The 18,371-nt window shown below is 41.1% G+C and overlaps 1 protein-coding gene across 1 annotated transcript in view; it reads left to right on the top strand.

The window, feature by feature from the left end:
- The window catches only part of nell2a (neural EGFL like 2a), an 84,056-nt gene that overhangs the window by 57,075 nt on the left and 8,610 nt on the right, over window positions 1-18,371 (top strand). The window contains exons 15-17 of the mRNA XM_005728254.1: window positions 1,836-1,931; window positions 14,171-14,311; window positions 17,344-17,537. Of these exons, the coding sequence (XP_005728311.1) occupies window positions 1,836-1,931; window positions 14,171-14,311; window positions 17,344-17,537 (431 nt within the window). The remainder of the gene's footprint in view (window positions 1-1,835; window positions 1,932-14,170; window positions 14,312-17,343; window positions 17,538-18,371) is intronic.

Genomic DNA, 18,371 nt, shown 5'->3' with positions numbered 1-18,371 from the left:
GTATAATGTCCTCGTAAGTGGATATCAGGCCCTTGTAGAGCAAAATTGAATATTTTGGTCTAAATAACCCAAAATGTGATGTCCACATATGTGGACGCAGGGTCCTAGGAGGTTGAAATTGACTGTGGAAAGATAGAAAATTATTCCCTTTTAGTCCTCGCTGAGGTCACCTCTATTCATGCCTTTAAGGCAGATGACCTGTGATGACATATGCAGAGCCCCACCTGCAAACATATACCCCCTGGTGATTCACTCACACCCAGAACTGTGACATATGCATGCTTACCTGTTGAGAGGTCAGATTTGATAGCTAAAGGTCTGCCCCCAAGCGTCGACGATCCAAAGGGCTGGAATCACTAGAGAGTCTTCCCTTTTCTACAATTAAGATTTATTTGGCAGGTATACCTGCTTGTTATATTGGCTTTGATGTGGTGATGCCAGGTGCACATCATCTTGCCATGTGTGGTTTTTTGGGTTTTTTTGAAAGAGTCTGTCAGCTGAGACCCATGTGATTAGGTTGACTTTGGTGCCGGACACCTTTTGTCGCCCCCCCAACTTTTGAACTCATCCAGTCTGTAGATATGACGTTTCTTTCATGTAAGACTGCATTGCTTCTCACTCTGGCATCTGCAAAGTCTTTGGTTTACTTTCATGCTTTGAATGTGCATCCTTCTTGCACAATGTTCTCTTCTGATGGCCTCAAGGTCATATTAGGGCTGAATGCAGGGTATTTATGTGAGAATATTCCTCAGGCATATAGCTCTATGGATTTTGAGCTTCTGAGTTTTTGCCTCCCCATAGAGAAGGCTATATTACATCTGTGCAGTACATGTGATTACACAATTTGCGAATCCAGCAACAGTAACCTCAAGGCACATTCTATTGCACTTTAAAGACCCTACAATAATACAGTCTTTTGTACAAAACCATTCAAACAAAAGTTATGAACAGGTAAATTAATGATATAAAATAAACATTGCTACCATCTTCATCATCAAATTTCTGTCAAAGATCATTAGTTTTAGCCATTGTTCTGTTAAGCATATCATATCATAAAGTATATGATGGTGATTCTACTCTCTCCACCACCCACTGAAAAGCCCTGTGTGACCCAGATTTAATGAGTGTCTCTGTCATGTTTGCAGTTCTATATGTGATCTCTGTGCTTTCTAGAAAATTGACCTGACCTCAGCTGGTTAATCTATTTCTTGAGTAGAAATCTATTTATGGTGGAGCTGCACATTAAGATAACTTTGCTTGGTCATGATGAGCACTAGGTACACTACACAAACATGCACATACAAATACATGATAGAAGCTGGAACCCTTCACCCAAAACTGTGCTATAATAATTTATTATAGTTTAGACAGACTCTTGCATCTGTCTTTTGGTGTTTTTTTGTATCCCCCAACTTAATGAAAGTGCAATTCTTCATTTTTGGAGTGCTCTTTTTAAGCACTGCTTTTACACGTCTTACTAAACAGGTTTTCATTTGCTTTCAGTACTTTTCACTCTTTATTCTGAGGAAGCATGGTATGATTTTTGCATATATTACATTTATTTCCATTTCCATTTGTGTCAACTTCAGTGACTTCTCTGTGTTTTGGGGACACATTAACTAACAGCCTACCCACGGATAATGAACATTTTTGAATTAACCTTGGTGAGATGCATTAATCACGCAAAATAATATTGTGCAAGCCTATAATGAATCACATCACCAAATTAGCTCTTATTCTGTATGCAAATACATATGCTGCTGCTGGTCTAATTACATAGTTAATGCTCGTTAATCTTAGTGAGTAATGGCTCCTCTCCTCTGGTGTATCTCCAGCAATGTGTGACGGATTGTGCCAGAATGGGGGAACCTGCGTTTCACCTAACAACTGTGTTTGCCAGCAAGGATTTACTGGGAAGAGATGTGAAACAGGTAAACATTTGTTTTCGTTACGCTCTTACATTTTTTTCCCCCATAAAACAAACAAACCAAAAAAAAGGAACTTTTGATTGAATGTGTAAGAAAGAACATGTTGCAGGGCGAGGAGGTGTTTTACACTCTTGAGAATAAGACTAAACGAAGGAAGGAAAATGGGAGACTGTACTGTAAATGCTTTTTTTTTTTGCAGTGTTCTCACTAAGCTATGTTAACTACCCCTGTGTGCATTTCAATGTGTTTGTGGCGGTGTGCATGTCCGTGAACGAGTCTGACTGTGTGGGTCGGGCCTCCGTGGTGAGCGATGAGCTTGTGCCTCTTCCAAGTGGCCCAGTGGAGGATTTGAACTGCAGCTGCAACAATAATAGGCGTTAGCCCATACATGTCACAGCCCATATTAATCAGCATGGCATTCTCCTCATAGGCTTTATGCTACATGCACATTACAGCTGTGCAAACTCCTGATGCACCATATCAAATAGGACATAATAGATGAACTGAGTGTTAAGTCAGCTAGCAGCCATTGAGATATGTGAAACATTGTGATAAGACTCAGGGCTTTCTATGTGTGTTTTTCCCTACAGTGTTGCTGATTTAAGGTAACCAAGAAACACTGTATTTCTTGTACTTGTATTTGATGCATTATATGTCTAATCTACAGCAGCAGCACCTTTCTCATAACCCATTTCAACCTTTCATGGAGTGTCCTTCAGGAGACATGTAGCCAAAGCAATAGAAAGCCATGACAGCTCTCTCACTGTGCGTGCTCGTGTTTGAATGAGGCAAGCTGAGCCCCTTTGCTTTCTCATTGGTTCAGGTATTGATTGCACATAAAGGACCTTTTTTTACGAGGCGCCCTTTTTACTGCCCGTCTTAAAGTAAATGAATTTCCCGAGATGCTGAGGAAGGAGTGTGTGTGTGTTTGTATGTGCGTGTGTGTGTGTGTGTTTGAGAGTGAGAAAGAGAGTGAGAGAACTTGTGTTAACACACCTAGCCAGCCATAATGCCTTATGCTTTTCCTCATTTTGCAGCAGAGAAGGTGCTGAGAACCTCGTCCCTTAGTAATTGCACGTTCCAAGCAATCACACATTTCATTACTTTCTTTAGTGTTTTAGATCCCCACTTTCTCTCCTTGCTCCTTGTCTCCTCTTCTATTTGCCTTTATTCATTCTCCCATATCTTACAAAAAACCCCAGAAAACTAGCCAAATGTAAAAAAAATATGGAGCATATTGCACATTTTACTGCATATTGTAAAAACGGAGACCAAGACATAAATAGAGGACACTCCTTTGTTGTAGCACAACTTTCTTCTTCCCATACTGTGCTATTATTTTCTGGGTTACTCAATCACACTTGAGACTTTTCATGCTAGCGACTTGATCCTGCATTACATCGGCTCAGTATACAAGGAAGAAACACAATGTCATGATAGAAAATAGACATCCCAAAAGATTTTTAATACCAAATGAAAAAGATAAGATGAGAATTTTTTTTCTTCCTTTTTATGTGCTTTTGTTTTAAAGCTGGTCTACCTGTTTCCCTTTGTTTGCTTCCTTTGTGCTAAGCTAAAGTGGTCGTTCACTTATGATTTATATTTAAAGAACATAAAGGAATGAACTTAATCTTCTTATTTTAAACCTGGGAATGAGCAAATACAGCATGTGTCATTCCCAAAATGTTTAAACCTTCCATTTTTTGTTTTCTCTGCAATGTTTTCTCTGAAAAGAGAAAACAGTTCTTCTTAATGATGAGGCCACTGGGGCTGAATGACTGGTAGCTCAGGGATCAATCTCCTCCTTGTTGCATCTGATTAGAATCTGAGGTTCAAACAAACGGGATCTCACATGTACACCCAATCATGCTCCTCAAGCCTCAGGCAGTGGGATTTTTTTTTGTCACCACAGATGCCGCTGCTGTCGTTTGCACGCCTCCCTCCCACGATCTGACTCCCTCTCAGTCTTATCCAAGTCAGCCTTGTGACAGCTACCATATTGATGTTTTGTTTTTTTCCATCTGGGACCACCATCAGGGCCCTATTCTATAGGGCGAAAGCCTCTGGCATTGTTTAGTGACTCCACCAGTCATTCAGAGTGAAAAGACGAAGGTCTTTCTTACTGTCTCCTCAGCGTGACAGGAACTCCCAGTGACGGACGCGTCTGCTGCAGAAGCTCACAGAGATGTATGGGGGTTAATGTACTGTTGGATATTCTGCTCTACTGGTGGTAAGGAGGTGGAGAAGGGATGGGTAGGAGGAGGGAGAGGGGAAACTGGGTTTGGGAGGAAGAGATGGAGATGTACGGGGAGAGTGACAGATGCAACATTCAAGGAGGGAAAGAGAAGAGAGGTTGTGGGCAGGAGGGGGATGAGAGGAGGTGAAGTGGAAAGGAAGATACAGACATGTTGGGGAAAACTGACTGATGCAGAGATGGAATGGATGAAGCGAGGGGATAGATGGGTGGTTAGAGGGTAGGGGTTAGCAAGTTTTCTCTGCATTTGGATGCGGAATGAGGCTGCTAGAGTTAGGGCTGCCGGAGGAGGAGAGGCAGAGCTGGTGAATGAACATGGAAAAGCTTTCACCAAGTCTGCGCTCCTCATCCCCCCCTCACAAGAACCCTGTGAGCTTTTAGAGGTCTCCCCAGGGACTCCACCGCTTCTGCTGCTGCAGCGGCAGCGGCAGACTGACGGCCTGTCATAAGACACCGAACTTCAAGATCCACACGCACACCTATAAGCATGCATTAACGTATGAGAGGATGCCAACAGTTTGCAAATTGTCAGCTGGCCCCCTTATTTCAGGTTTCAGTGTTTTGTGGTATGCATAAGTCGAATATTCCGCGTCTGTGTATGCATGTGAATGTGTTGTTGTCTATTTTTGCTCGTGCGTTCTTGTAATTGTGTGCAGTGCACTCGCTGCCTTGTCATTGCCATTCAGGGGGAATAGATGGGGAGGGACAGGGGACACGCAGTGCTGACAGACAGACACCAGCTAGTGGAGAACTCTGACACATCATGAATTATGCAGGGTACAGCTGTGGCTGGGCGCATTCACTTCAGTCATGGATATAAATGTACGCGGGGCCAGCCATGTAATATGTGCCCTGAACATGCCGCATAGTCAACATGGTAGCCCCAGGCTGGAGCTGTATATGTTGTATGGCTTGGGAGAGACGCGCACATGCAGAAATATTATGTTTATTTTTCCGTAATGAATCTGCTTGTTTTTTCAGTACTTTGCTAAGATGTTTTTTACCTACAGAAGTGAAACAAATCGTATTAAAGAATGTCGAGGTCATCTTTTTCAGTGCTTTGTATTCTTATTGCTTATGTGTGTGATGTAGTATAGCACACTAGTCGTTTGCTCACCAAACGAAAACATATTTCTTAGACCATCGTCGATATAATCGTCTAAAAGTGTTTTTATCTTATGAACGGTGGTTAATTCTTAACACACTTTTCTTAATACCCCACTCAAAATCAAACAAGTATACACATCTATGTGGTACAGTTTAATACTTTTATGAAAACCATAATGCATCCTGCTGTAAACAAGCATAAATGCATACATCAAAAAAGTAAATAAATAAAGAAAAAAAAGAAAGAACTCAGAGGCACTGAAAGCATCATAAAATGTAGCTTAACTTGAAGTTATCAGAGCTTCAAGCTTTCAGCATCTTATATAATCTATGTTGCTAGGTGAAAGTGTAAGAAAGTAAACCCAGTCTACTTTAGTAAAGTGGCTGCTTGATGTTGCACTTAAGCCAGATTGGAGCTTCAATTTATGTGAATTATTAAAAAAAAAACACAACATAGGTAGAATAGTGCAGTAAAATGAAAAAAGAGCAATATAAAAAAGGAAAGAAAGTGGCATTTCTGATGAGATTAATGTAATATTGAAAACAGGTCTATTTGGGCATTGGCAACAACTTGCCTTTCAAGGTTGAAGATGAAATATAAGTTATGTACACACACACACACACACACAGGTAGATGGATGGATGGATGGATGGATGGATGGATGGATGGATGGATAGATAGATGATAGATAGATAGATAGATGTCAGAAGTAAAGAAATCATCGTGACGCATCATTTTAGACCGCTAAAGGATATTATTACCTTAAATAAAGCCTTTCAGTTGTTTCATATTTACTTCTGAGAAATTCTGCCTCCTCTGTTTTTATACCAAATATTGTTACTGACGTGTTGCCGATTAGCCTCGATAGTTGGATAATGTTCTTCTAGCTCTTTCTTTTTAGTATGATTTACTCATTTCTTAAAATTGTACATTTTCTAAATATTTGATATGTTTCAGTAAAATATGGCTTCATATTTACCTTGCAATATAAAATCCCATAACCACTGTTTTGTATGAATAAAGTAAATTAAATTGGATGCCTTTGCATAACTAGTAAATTGGTAGATATGATGATACCTGCTCATGGCCATGTGATGCAAATCCAGTAATTCCCTGTAAAAAGAAAGTGAAAGAAATTATTTTCATTTGTATAATTAATTTTTTTTCTCTATCCAGTCCCATCTAAAGGTACTTAACCTTATTAAGATAAGTGGGCAGGAGGAACTATTAATCTATGCGTCCTAAAGCATCTCTAGATACGAAACCTTTAGGAAAGCACCTCATACATGTAAGAAGATTTTGTAAGGCCTTTATAAATATCGTAGCTCTGATAATCTTTTAGCTAACCAAGGACCTGCAATACCTCTATGAAATAATAATGGAAATCCACTCCTTGTTTAGGTTTTAGATTTGTGTTTGCCGACCTGTTTCTACAAGATGAATGGGGAGGTTGTGTCTGCATTTCCTTTATTTTCAGCTCATTAGCTTTTCCTTTCAAGCCTCTCTAAGCCTATTAGGATGCTTGGCCACCAGTTAAAATTTTCTGTCACTGTTCTGTCAGATCTGTAATTAATGGCCATCTCTGCTGTCCTCGGCTGGCCTCTTGCTAGTTTCTCAAAAGGACACTGTGGGATGTTGTAGGGAGAGCAGCATTTGATCAGATGCTCGGGATGGACACCTCTGCCTTTCATCTCTCAATTCATCCGCAGTCTCGAATCCTTGTGAGCAGTTTTAATCAGCAGGTCCAAATTACGCAGAGGCTATTTTAGCATCGACAAAGTTCTTTGAGGACAAGGAGAAAGAGATAAAAGATTTTTATGTTTGGTGTTAATGATACAATTTAGATTTGTCACTCCTACACACTCCTGGAGGCTAATGTTCAAGAGCACGATCAAGGAGTGCTGGTGCAGCACACCTACACTGTAAAATGATGTTTTATTGAAAGAAAAAAAACCCACACTTGGTTACTAAAGTCACAATCATTTGGCAGCACACGTCTTCCTTCAAAGTCTTGTTCTCATGAAGAGACTTAATCTAAAGAGAATGCGTCTTTTCATCAGTGTTGCTAAATTGTTTGCTTTACCAAAGAAATATTCTACGAGTTTTAGCAACCTTTGCTCAAATATTTCTTCCTGTTGTGAGAAAAGGGAAAAGAAGAAGGATGGGAAGTGAGGAAATCATTTGTTTGAGGAGGCAATGGGTGGATAGTTGAGTGGGGAAGAAATGATATTTAATTAGTGGGTGATAGCAGATACGAGGGCATAAGAGTAGAATAGAAGAGACAAAAAGTTGGAGAATAAAGGAAGGGAATTATAACAGGATATAAAAAATGGAGGGAGGGGGGGAGCAGTGAAGAAGAGGAGGAGGAGACGCGGGGATGGCCAGTGAGTTCATGAGGAAACCTTGAAGGCAGTGAGAGAGTGCTGAAGTCATGCTGGCATATTGACTGGGACAGAGAGCAGAACGGGGCCAGACAAACAATTTGTTCCCTCAGACCTCATTTACATTGATGTTGAACTCGAGGAGGGTTGTCAGAGTTTTAGACAACATGACAGATTAGACAGAGAAAAAAGAAGAGCGGCTTGAAAGACGGACTAAACGGCAGATAAACCAGATATCCGACAACCCCAGTCACGCAGGCCGGAAGATAAATATCAAATAAAAACACATTCAGATGATAGGGCCAGCACTAAGTGTTTTATTATTATATACAGAGAGATGGGTTGCATGTGTATGAAAGCGGACCACTCCAGGGTACATTTTATAACACTGCCAACAGTTATTGGAGCTGCTGATTGTTATAATTTGAAACAGCGAGAGCAACGGTGTGTGTCCCTACAATAGCCTGCATCTTTGAAAGCTTCCCTAGGCACCTCCCACCCACCACTAATGAATATCTAAAACCACATTCATTTTTTTTCCACCCTCTTGACAGCTCCCGTGATGCATCTCTGACAGCTCCCATGATGCATCACTGCAACGCTCCCTCCTTCCCTCCACAATTTACCCACAAGGCCTCGGGGCCCGCTCAAGCGGCTTGTTTAAGCACAGTGATTATGTATTCATTATTTATTTAGCGTCGGCCTTTCAAAGCACTCTCTCCATCACCTGTAATTAGTGTGTCTTAATTAGGCCTCGCTAATGGCCGGAGTTGTCGTTTAGCTGCGCGCAACCTGCTGCTTCTACCTAAATTACACATCTCACAGGGATAGGCGACCACTGTACCTGCTGCAATGCAGCGATCTGCACTGGCCACAGAACAGCTAGAGTACATTTAAATTAAAATGCTTGCTTTTCCTCTGCAGGCTAGTATACACTAGATCTGTAAATGATATGTTTTGTGCTCTCGTTTGAGAGAGGAAGAAATAGTCATTATTTTGAAAAACGCATATGTGGAGCAATGTAAGCATCCTTTTGGTGTTTATATCAGTCTGGCATGAAATCAGTAAGATTTACACTGATTTTCACTGAACACAGCTACATTGCATTAGGTGAAAAAACTTACTTTAACAGTGAGAATAAAACAAACCTTAAAGCCAGAACAACTGGATTAAAGCTTCTTAAATATTCCACTAATCTAATAGCAATCGTCAATCGATCTGTGGGTTCGTCATCATCACGGGAGATTGCACATTCCACTCTACACATTGCATTTTTTATGTTATTAGTATTAAAGCTCAAATATTTGCCTTTCAGTATGACCAGTTCAATTCATTCAAATTTCCTTTGACTCAAACTTTGAGTCATAGTATTGTAAGAAGCATTTTTATGCAGACATGCATGCATTTCTGTGAAGAAGAACATTTTACTGTGCACCATTTGCTGTCTATCCACCACAGCATGCTAATCTTGAAGTGCTGAAAGGTGTGCAGACACATGGCAGTTTTATTAAATACAGTACATGTACAATACCATGTGATAACTTACACTACATGTAAATGTAAACTCTTTAATCGGCCTTCTCTTTTGGCCTGGATCTACGACCTGCAAATGTCAATCACAAGCTGGGGCACACTGAGCCTCTGGCCGCTTTGACCACTGAACAAGAAAAAATAAAATAAAAAAATGACTGTGTCCTGTTTGTTGTAAAATGAGAGAGCAGCAGTACTTTGTGCAATTTTTAAAGCAGCGGTCCCCAACCCCCGGGCCTCGGACCGGTACCGGTCCGTGAGTCGTTTGGTACCGGGCCGCGAGAGTTGAGGCTCAGGTGTGAAATTTATGGTTTTCAGGGTTTTATCGGTTTTCAGCGTTATTTTGTTATCGCTTTTATCGTTTACTCGGTTTTCCTGGGTCTTTTCACCTGTGTTATGAATAAATTTTCTTTTTTTCGGTACCGGTACTAGTTTTATTTTGTTGTATTCATCCACGACACCTTAAAGGCCGGTCCGTGAAAATATTGTCGGGCATAAACCGGTCCGTGGCGCAAAAAAGGTTGGGGACCGCTGTTTTAAAGTACTGAAATTACTGTGCTGGCCTTAATGGTTAGTTTGAGGTAATTATAAATTGCTGCACTTATCTTGATGAACATTTTTAATTTTATTTATGTTGAAACTTTGCATATTGACAGTTTTCAGTTCTTCAGTGCCTTAACCTTAGCAGAAAATGTGGACAATTACAACAATTACAACTTGTGAAGGTTATGTTCCTTCTTTTTTTAAAGACAGGACAGGACTTTTTTTAAAGTCCTGTCTGCGATACAGTGAACCAGTCATGTACATGGGTTGACTTTTAATTGTTAATACAAATAAATACTGTTATTGCAGATTCAAAAGTCCCTTCTAGCATGACTTCTGGTATTATAAGCTTCAAATTAGAAGTTTCCAGCACATGTTTATTTTGTGTCTCAATGCTCTTGTTAGCTCATCTATCAAACACATCCATACTCTCAGGCAGACGTTTTGCGATTAAAGGACCTCTCTGGGTTTTTTCCTTCTATTTTTATAACTAAAACAACCATCGCAAAGCAGTTTGTAGTCTCAGCTGTAGGCCTGCTTTAAAGGGTGGGGGAGACTTGCATGCAGACTGATTGCATTCTGTATGCTCTTGCAGCTACCAGTTGTTCACCAGACTTGTTTCCAATTTGCCGTGATTACTCATCCACTCTCCTACTCAAGTGCTTGCAGATATGGATTTGCTTTTCAGTGTCTGTTTCATCTTCAGGAAGTCAGTGTGTAACTAAGTTTGCCTTAGGTTTCACAGCGATTGATTTATGTGAGTTCACTCTTTCTCTTAATGAAGACTGAGGATCAGTGACAATCACTCAATTACACTTCACTATACATAAAAGAACAGCGATCAGCAATCCATTTCTTACGTTATCGCCTCCGCAAACATTATTATCGACTCTCCGGTCTTTTCTCAGCCTTTATTTTAAACCTGATCTGACATGACAAATTCAGCCTATTTTAAAATCCACTTATATTCCACTGGCATTTGACTTGACAAATGGCAGGGTGAGCTGTTGGTGTGAATAATTCTTCCCTGTGCCAATCAGGATTATCAGGTGGACTTGCAGGGAAATGGAAATCCTTTTGAATTAGGTTACTGTACGGGAGATGTACACGTGGCAGCAGTGACAGGCTTTGCAATGAGTGATGCAAGGCAGCAGAATTGCATCCTAACCCCTAGGGCTATCTGTCAGTCAAAGCAGGGAAGAAAAAAAAAACAGGGGAGGAAGAATAGTGAAGGGAAGGAAAGCTGGAAGGGGAAGTCAAAGAATTGCACCTTTTATGCATCAGAATAGCCAGTGAGAATGATGTGAAGTGGTGTTCAGGAGCAGAAACAATGAAAGGTAGACATGAAGAGAAGAGGTAGGCTAAACTCATCTCTAAACTCTGGCTTTTTCTGCTCAGAGGGGGAGAAAACCACAGGGATTAGCAGCGGTGACAATTAGAGCACCTCTATTTTTGCATTAGATTTGAGACAGGCGGCTGGCGGAAAAAGTTAACACACGGACAGGTGAAGGCAGAGAATGAATATAAAGGGAGGAAGGGTGGTTCGTGGCAGAGTGGCATAACAAGCCCAGGAGGAGGGCAGAGAAAAGATGGTCCTCTTGTTTCTCACTTTGTCCTCTGAGAGCTGCCTTAATAGAGCCCTTGTTTCCAGGCTGCCACTCAGGATAACGAGAAGAATAACTGCAGTGTCTCTTCAACGATTCCTCCTCCATCTCCTCGTCTTTCTAATTTTTCTTCCTACTCCTCTTTCTGTCCTCCACCTTCTTGCGTTTATCTTTGTTCTCCTCCTCATCCGGCCCATCCTCTGCGTAGGTATTTCTGTGTTGTTTTTCTAGTCTTTCATGCAGTGAGGTAAGTCCAAAATAACTGCTGTACCGCTGCCTTGACCTCTCCAGGAGAGAGAAGCATTTTTTTTATTTTTTTATTTATTTGTGATGGTGATGGGGGTTTTTTGGACTGGGTTTTATTTTTCCAGTGCAGAGAGGTAAAAAAAAAAAAGAAAGAAGAAGAAGCACGACATGATTTAACAAGTAAAAATACAGCCATCCACTTCTGTGATTCAACAAAAGCGAAAGCGCCATGATTCAGTAGTGACGGCGCTCCTCGGCAGCGCCCTTGTCTGACTGTCGCTGTTGATGGTTTAATTACAACGATCCTCCAGATGATAAAAGGGGAGGCAAGACTTTTTTGTGTGTGTGTGCAAGCGTGCCGCATCTCCGCCGCACCTCGCACACCGAGCCTTGTCGGATCCAAGGTGCGACAACAATGAGTTGCATTGTCCTAAAACATTGCAGCACTTTAAAGGTTGATTTGACAGAAGGCTGAAAAGCGCTGCGCCATAATTGTAGCTGGCAAGGTTTGCGAAGATAAAAAGGGGAAGAAAGACAAACCTTTTGCTGAAGGTGTAACCCGCTGTTGTTACAACCAGACAGCCGAGCGTTTTAAATACACCTGAATGAAACTGGCTGAAAATAACCCATTAGCATATTTTTAGACTGACTTCGCCCTCGGTGTTTGTTATAAATAGAATCTGACTACTCAGTTGTACTTTGAACTACTTCACACAACCGCATTGGAGAGAAGAGAATCATTCCAACAAATTCAGCATGATTTCTTTTTCATATACTGGCAACACCACCTCATGCAGCTCCTCCCTTTAAAACCTCCCAGCGCTTTTATCGCCCCTGGAATTCACAGGCAACAAAGAGCATTGGATATTTCTCTTCAGGAGTGGGGTGAATTCATATTCATTTTCAAAGATCGGCTGGTTATGCTATTTGCTGCAGACTCGCGATTTAAACAGCGTCCTTTAAAGCCAACATTGCTGTCCTTAGGGGGGGGAAATAAGGTGCTCCTTTCTCACCAAACTGATATAATTGGTGAAGTGTGTTTCACTTTTAAAGTCTGCCAGCTTGTAGGAGCGAGATTTTTTTAAACCTCACCAATGTGGAAAGTTTTTTTTTTAATTTTAGAAAACCTGCAGTTCATGCAGACAAATGCGGGTGATTTTTAAATAGATAAAACCCTAATCTGTGGGACATTTGATCAACGATTAATCTGCTGCAGAATTCTATTAAAAGGCTGAGGGCTCATTAGCCAATAGATCTTAATCCCATTACTGCCTGGGCGGTGGAGGGGGGGGGGCTCAACCATGAGCCCGTCTGCCTGTAGCTCTGTGGGGGATACTGTTGCAGGCAGTCGCAGAGAAGGTCATACACGGCACACTGCCATTTTCATAATGAGAGCAGAGCATCATGCATCATGCACAATCATAAAAAAGCCATCACTGGCTATGCAGACGCATTTAATCACGGTGCATGTCTGGACCTAACATATTTAGCCCCACTGCGTAATAACAGGCTTTATTTCCTCTCTCGTGTGGGCCCGGTCCTTAGTTTAATTAAATGCGAGCTAAAATATCAGAGTAATCTTTCTCTCTGTGTGTATTAGGCTCATTGTTGAAACCTGTATTGGATTTGTTCTTGGTTGCTGCTTGCAAGGCCGCTCGTCGTAATGAAAGGGTCGAAGGTTGGCCAGCTGTAGGCAGAAAGACTGAAAGAGAAAAATGAGAATTAAACAGAATAAAAGAGATAAAAGCAAAAGAAGAAAGTCAGAACGTGTAAGCTAAAGTCTTGTATTAAACAGAAGAGCTGAAGGAGGCAGCGTCAAGGATATTTCTAAGTGGACCTCTGTGAAAACAAACATCACCTCCATCTATTGACAGCCACCCACAGGTTGTTAGAAGCTGTGCCAAAGGCATTATAGAAACTCCTTTGTCCGAGCAGAGTTGTAGAAAACTGTGCACGCACTGTGGAATTTATTTGTTTTACTGCATATTTTGATGAGAAGATGAGACTGCAAAGGAGCTTTATGGCCTCTTCAGATACAAGCTAGTAACATCTCTGTCTTCCTACAGTAAACTATTTTTAGCTGCTTCTTTACTCACAAGGGGGTTGCCATGGAAGGTAGCTCCACGTGTTTGATTTGGCAGATTTTCTTTATGCCAGATGCCCTTTCTGACACAACCCAAAGGGATTTGTGTCTCCTCTCAGGATCGAACCAGGGATCTTTCGCGCGCATAAGCCACCATACTGCGGAGCCGCTCCCCGCTGCTGTCTTCCTAGAATAAGCTTGTTATGTTAGATTCATTCATTCTCTGCTATCTTTTATTGATACAGATGTCCTTCTCTGGCTGTGAAACTATGCTTGATCAATAAAGCCTTCGGACCAGATTTACTGATATGCTAGACATGTTGTTTTATCAATTATGAATCAGTCGGTGTTGAAAATGCCTGCCAGGCAAGAATGCAGCTGAGCACCCTCATTCACTGTACAAAACTATTTTGAACCAACATGATATGTTGACTAAATCCGAGGTGACTTTTCTTTTTCTTCATTTCTTTTCTTATCTTCTCTCCGTCTCCAGATATTGATGAGTGTGCGGACGGCTTTGTCGAGTGCGACAGTAAATCCACTTGTGTCAACTTGCCCGGCTGGTATCACTGTGAGTGCCGGGATGGGTACCATGACAACGGCCTGTTTTCCGCCAATGGGGAATCATGTATAGGTGAGTAGCCCGCCCGCCTTCACGTACACAACACAAATATTGGCGATAAAGTTGTTTCAGGTTAATTACGTCTTTATTTAGCACACCACACGACACAGTAAAAAAATGAACACATAATTGTGACATTTCACACACTAAAAAAAGAAAATAAGTCGAATAATTCAGATAATTTATAAAAAGTACATAAATATGATCGTGTAAAATTCTGAAAGTCTTAAAAGTTGGTAGAAATTTCACACTTACCAAAACTAGACCTAAAAATTATTATTTTAATGTTTTTTTTTTTTTAAGAATTGTGTTTATAAGTCTATCCGATTCTAAAAAAAAATGCCAAAAATGTGTCCTGTTGGAATTGACATAACGCTACGCCACAGAGAGAAAACTGGAAGCTGTTTCAGGCAGGAAACATACATAACATACTTCACTCTCCTCACGTTATATAACAAACAAACAATCCCAGTTATACAGTCCCAATCAAAAGTTTAAAGCCACACCTCCTTAAAAAAAGTACACCCCCCCCCCCCCGAAAACAGAAATCAAAGTTCCAAACATGAACTCATTAATGATTAGCTCCACCGTTATTGCTGATCATTTCAAAAATTCAGTGTGGCATGCTTGATGCAAGTGTTTCCATGAGGTGAGTGGGAACATTTCTCCAAGTGGTGAAGACGGCCGCATGAAGGGCATCAAAATGTCCATTTTTGTAAACTTCCCTGCCGTCCATCCCCAAAGCTTCTCAACTGGATTTAGATCAGGGGAACACACAGGATGGTCCAAAAGCGTGATTGGGAAATCACTCTTTTGGACCTGGAAGAAGTCCCTTGTCCTGTGAACATTGTGTACTGTAGCATTGTCCTGCTGATAAACCCACTGGTTACCACACAGACGAGGGCCCTCAATCATGAGGGATGCTCTCTGCAACATCTGGACATAGCTAGCGGCTGTTTGACGCCCCTGCACCTCCTGAAGCTCCATTGTTCCACTTAAGGGAAAAGACCATTATGGCGCCCCCTCCACCGTGGTGTGTAAAAAACATCTAAGGTGGGATCTGCTCATCATGCCAGTAACATTGGAAATCAAGAGGACCAACAGGGTTACATTTTTCTCATCAGAGAATAAAACTTTCTTCCACCTTTCAATGTCCCATGTTTGGTGCTCTCTTGCAAAGTCCAAACACTCAGTGCTGTGGCATTCAAGCAGACGAGGCCTTTGAAGACCTTTTTTGTTTTTGAATCCCTTCAGTCTCAGATGCCGTCTGATGGTTATGGGGCTGCAATCGGTGCTAGTAACGGCCTTAATCTGGGTCGAGGATCGTCCAGTGTCTTGGTGGACAGCCAATTGGATTCTCTGGCTCAGTGCTGGTGAAATTATTTTTGTTTTCCACTTGACTTTTTTGTTCCATAACCCAGATCAGGATCATTTAAGAAATACCAGATAACTGTACTACTGCGTCCCACCTCAGCAGCGACGGCGCGCTGCGAGAGACCCTGCATATGCAGTTCAGCAACCCGACCATGTTGAAAAATGGAATGGGTTTTTTTTGGCTTTGCCATCAGAACGTCATGACAGTGTGACTACCTGACAGAAAATGACAATGAATCCACATTTTTACACAGATTTTGCCTTTCAAAGGCATGTGGTCTTAAACTTTTCATCAGCTGTAAAACAGCCTGTTTCAGTTAAAGCATTGTTTTCAATAAATTGCATGCTCAAAAACACATTTTGTCTCTCTCCCATTTCTTCTTGTTGCATTTTGAAGCTTACTTTGAACCTTGTTAAGATCCAACCATGCAAAATATGTTTTTTTTTTTTTACATTTTTCAAGTGGTCTTAAAATTTTGATACGGACTGTATAGCATTTCTCATCTGTCTGCTATTTCAACCCCTCCATCACCCCAGCATCCAACCTGAGTGATCTCAGAGCACAAATGCCCAACTTTACTGTAGCAACTCAGTTTTCAAGTTATTTGACTTAATTAGAGTAAAGCCTGCTCAAGAGGATAAGGCACCTACTTTATCAATATTTGACCTTAATTTTTTCAAGTCCTTGCATTAATTGAGGATTAAATTCCAGTTCATACATTTCAGCAATGCAAGAATGCCACAGACCGCTATTAATGGCAACACCCATTCATTTTCTATTGACAGGCTTTTTATGCCTCATTTTTATCACATCATTAAGTCCCTCTCTTTGAGTCCCAGTATCAGGATTGAGGGCTTCAAATTACAAAAGCCGGCACTGAAAATAGTGCTTCTGAAATCTGAACTTTAAGAAAAAAAATCTTAAGTGATCCACTTTGAAAAACTCACTTAACTTTTGAGATGTTTTTTTTCGGTGTTGTTTTATTTTTGAAACGTTTGTGTGCCTTTATGATTGCATAGATATGTTGTTAGGAGTTGCGTTTTCCTTCCTAAAAATATCACATTTCCTTTTGCAGCCTGTTCATTTTCGGAAACATTCTCTCTGATTCAGCCTGTCAGAAAAAAGTGTCAGCTGTCAAAACGGAAACCCTCAATCTACAGTAACACTGAAGCGTTGCCTGTAACAATAGTGCTAGCGCTGCTCCACTCGTTGACCCAATCTTAGCTGTCAGTTTGAGTTGTGAGAGGAAAAGGAGGGAGAAAAAAGTGCATTAAAACCACCCTAAAAAAAAAAATAGCCTGTGTGTTCGTCACAAAGCAAAGTTATAATTTTGCCAAAAGTGGGTTTCTGGGTTACATTACAGCTGTATACTGCGTGTTCCCAGCAAGATTTGAAAAATGTTCTATTGCTGCACGTTACAATTGCATTTCAAATCCTCTATTCAGCGATTTTCACATACAGAGAGGCAGGGCACTGTTGTCCTGAAAGAGATAAAAGCATGGCTGCTCACCGACATATAAGAGCATCAACGTTTACAGGGAAAACTGCCTGTACCTTATCGCCCTGCTATTAAAGCAACATTACTGGTCTTGTAATAAAAAAAAGAAAGAAGAAACTGTTATCTGCACAGAGCATATGTATGATGTCATGCTTTTTGTATTCCCTGCAGATATTAATGAATGCAAGACAGGAAGGAACACCTGTGCCAACGACACAGTGTGCTTCAACCTGGAAGGAGGCTATGACTGTCGGTGCCCCCACGGGCACAACTGCACCGGTGACTGTATCCATGACAACAAGGTCAAGCACAGCGGGCAAATCTGGGTGCTGGACAGCGATAGGTGCTCGGTGTGCTCCTGCCAGGTAATGAACAGGCTGAGACATACGCAGAGAATACAGAGACAAGGAAAGCTGAGAGGAAAAGCAAAGAAACAAACAAACCAAGAACAGAGTAACAAAGCAGAGGTAAATGGATCCGCTGAAACAGAAAGAGGCAGACAAGTGAAAAGACGAGGAAACGTGTCCACGGCTGTATATAGCCGAGTAATGATTTCCCCTGTCTCTCTGACGCGTGCACACTTTTACAGTATGTGCATTCAGCTGATCCAGGCGTGAAACGTTTTCAGCGCTGTTATTTTTCACTCTGCTTTCCAAGTGTTTAAACCAGAAATACAATAATATAACAAAGCAAATGTAAACCTGGTTTTCTTTCGGAATGATGTTGCTCCCCACAGGACCAATCAGCAGCAAGCGTCACTTTGTTTTATCCTGTAGTCAGAGTGCTTCTCTTTAAACAAGCAGTGACATTTTATTAAAACAACAACTAAAGCGCAGCAGTGCAACAAATGATTCTTTCCCTTTTTAATTTTTAATTAGACATGACATGTGATAATTGATGTAGGACAAATGGGAGACCACCTTTGGGCACTGTCACACCCCATCAACAGCAAACATTTGCACCCAGCTTTGGCAACTTTGAAGTGCGAATTAGCTCCTGAGTGACCTTTCGAAATTCAAAAAGTCTAAAAATGTAAAATCGTCTTAGCAAATTGCATTTCATTTACTGCCTCTGTGGAAATTGGAAATTGTAGCATTCACCCAGTCATGGTAAACAGATGGCAAGAAGTGCAACTACAGATTTTCGTCATGCTACAGTGATTGCTGTTGATTTCTTAGCAGCTAAAGAAAGAGGTACAA

The sequence above is a fragment of the Pundamilia nyererei genome, unplaced genomic scaffold, assembly GCF_000239375.1.
Source record: "Pundamilia nyererei isolate P.nyererei 1_Seehausen unplaced genomic scaffold, PunNye1.0 scaffold00027, whole genome shotgun sequence".
NCBI classification, from domain to species: domain Eukaryota; kingdom Metazoa; phylum Chordata; class Actinopteri; order Cichliformes; family Cichlidae; genus Pundamilia; species Pundamilia nyererei.
Note: the sequence above shows the minus strand (reverse complement) of the source record. Positions and strands in the feature narration are given on the sequence as shown.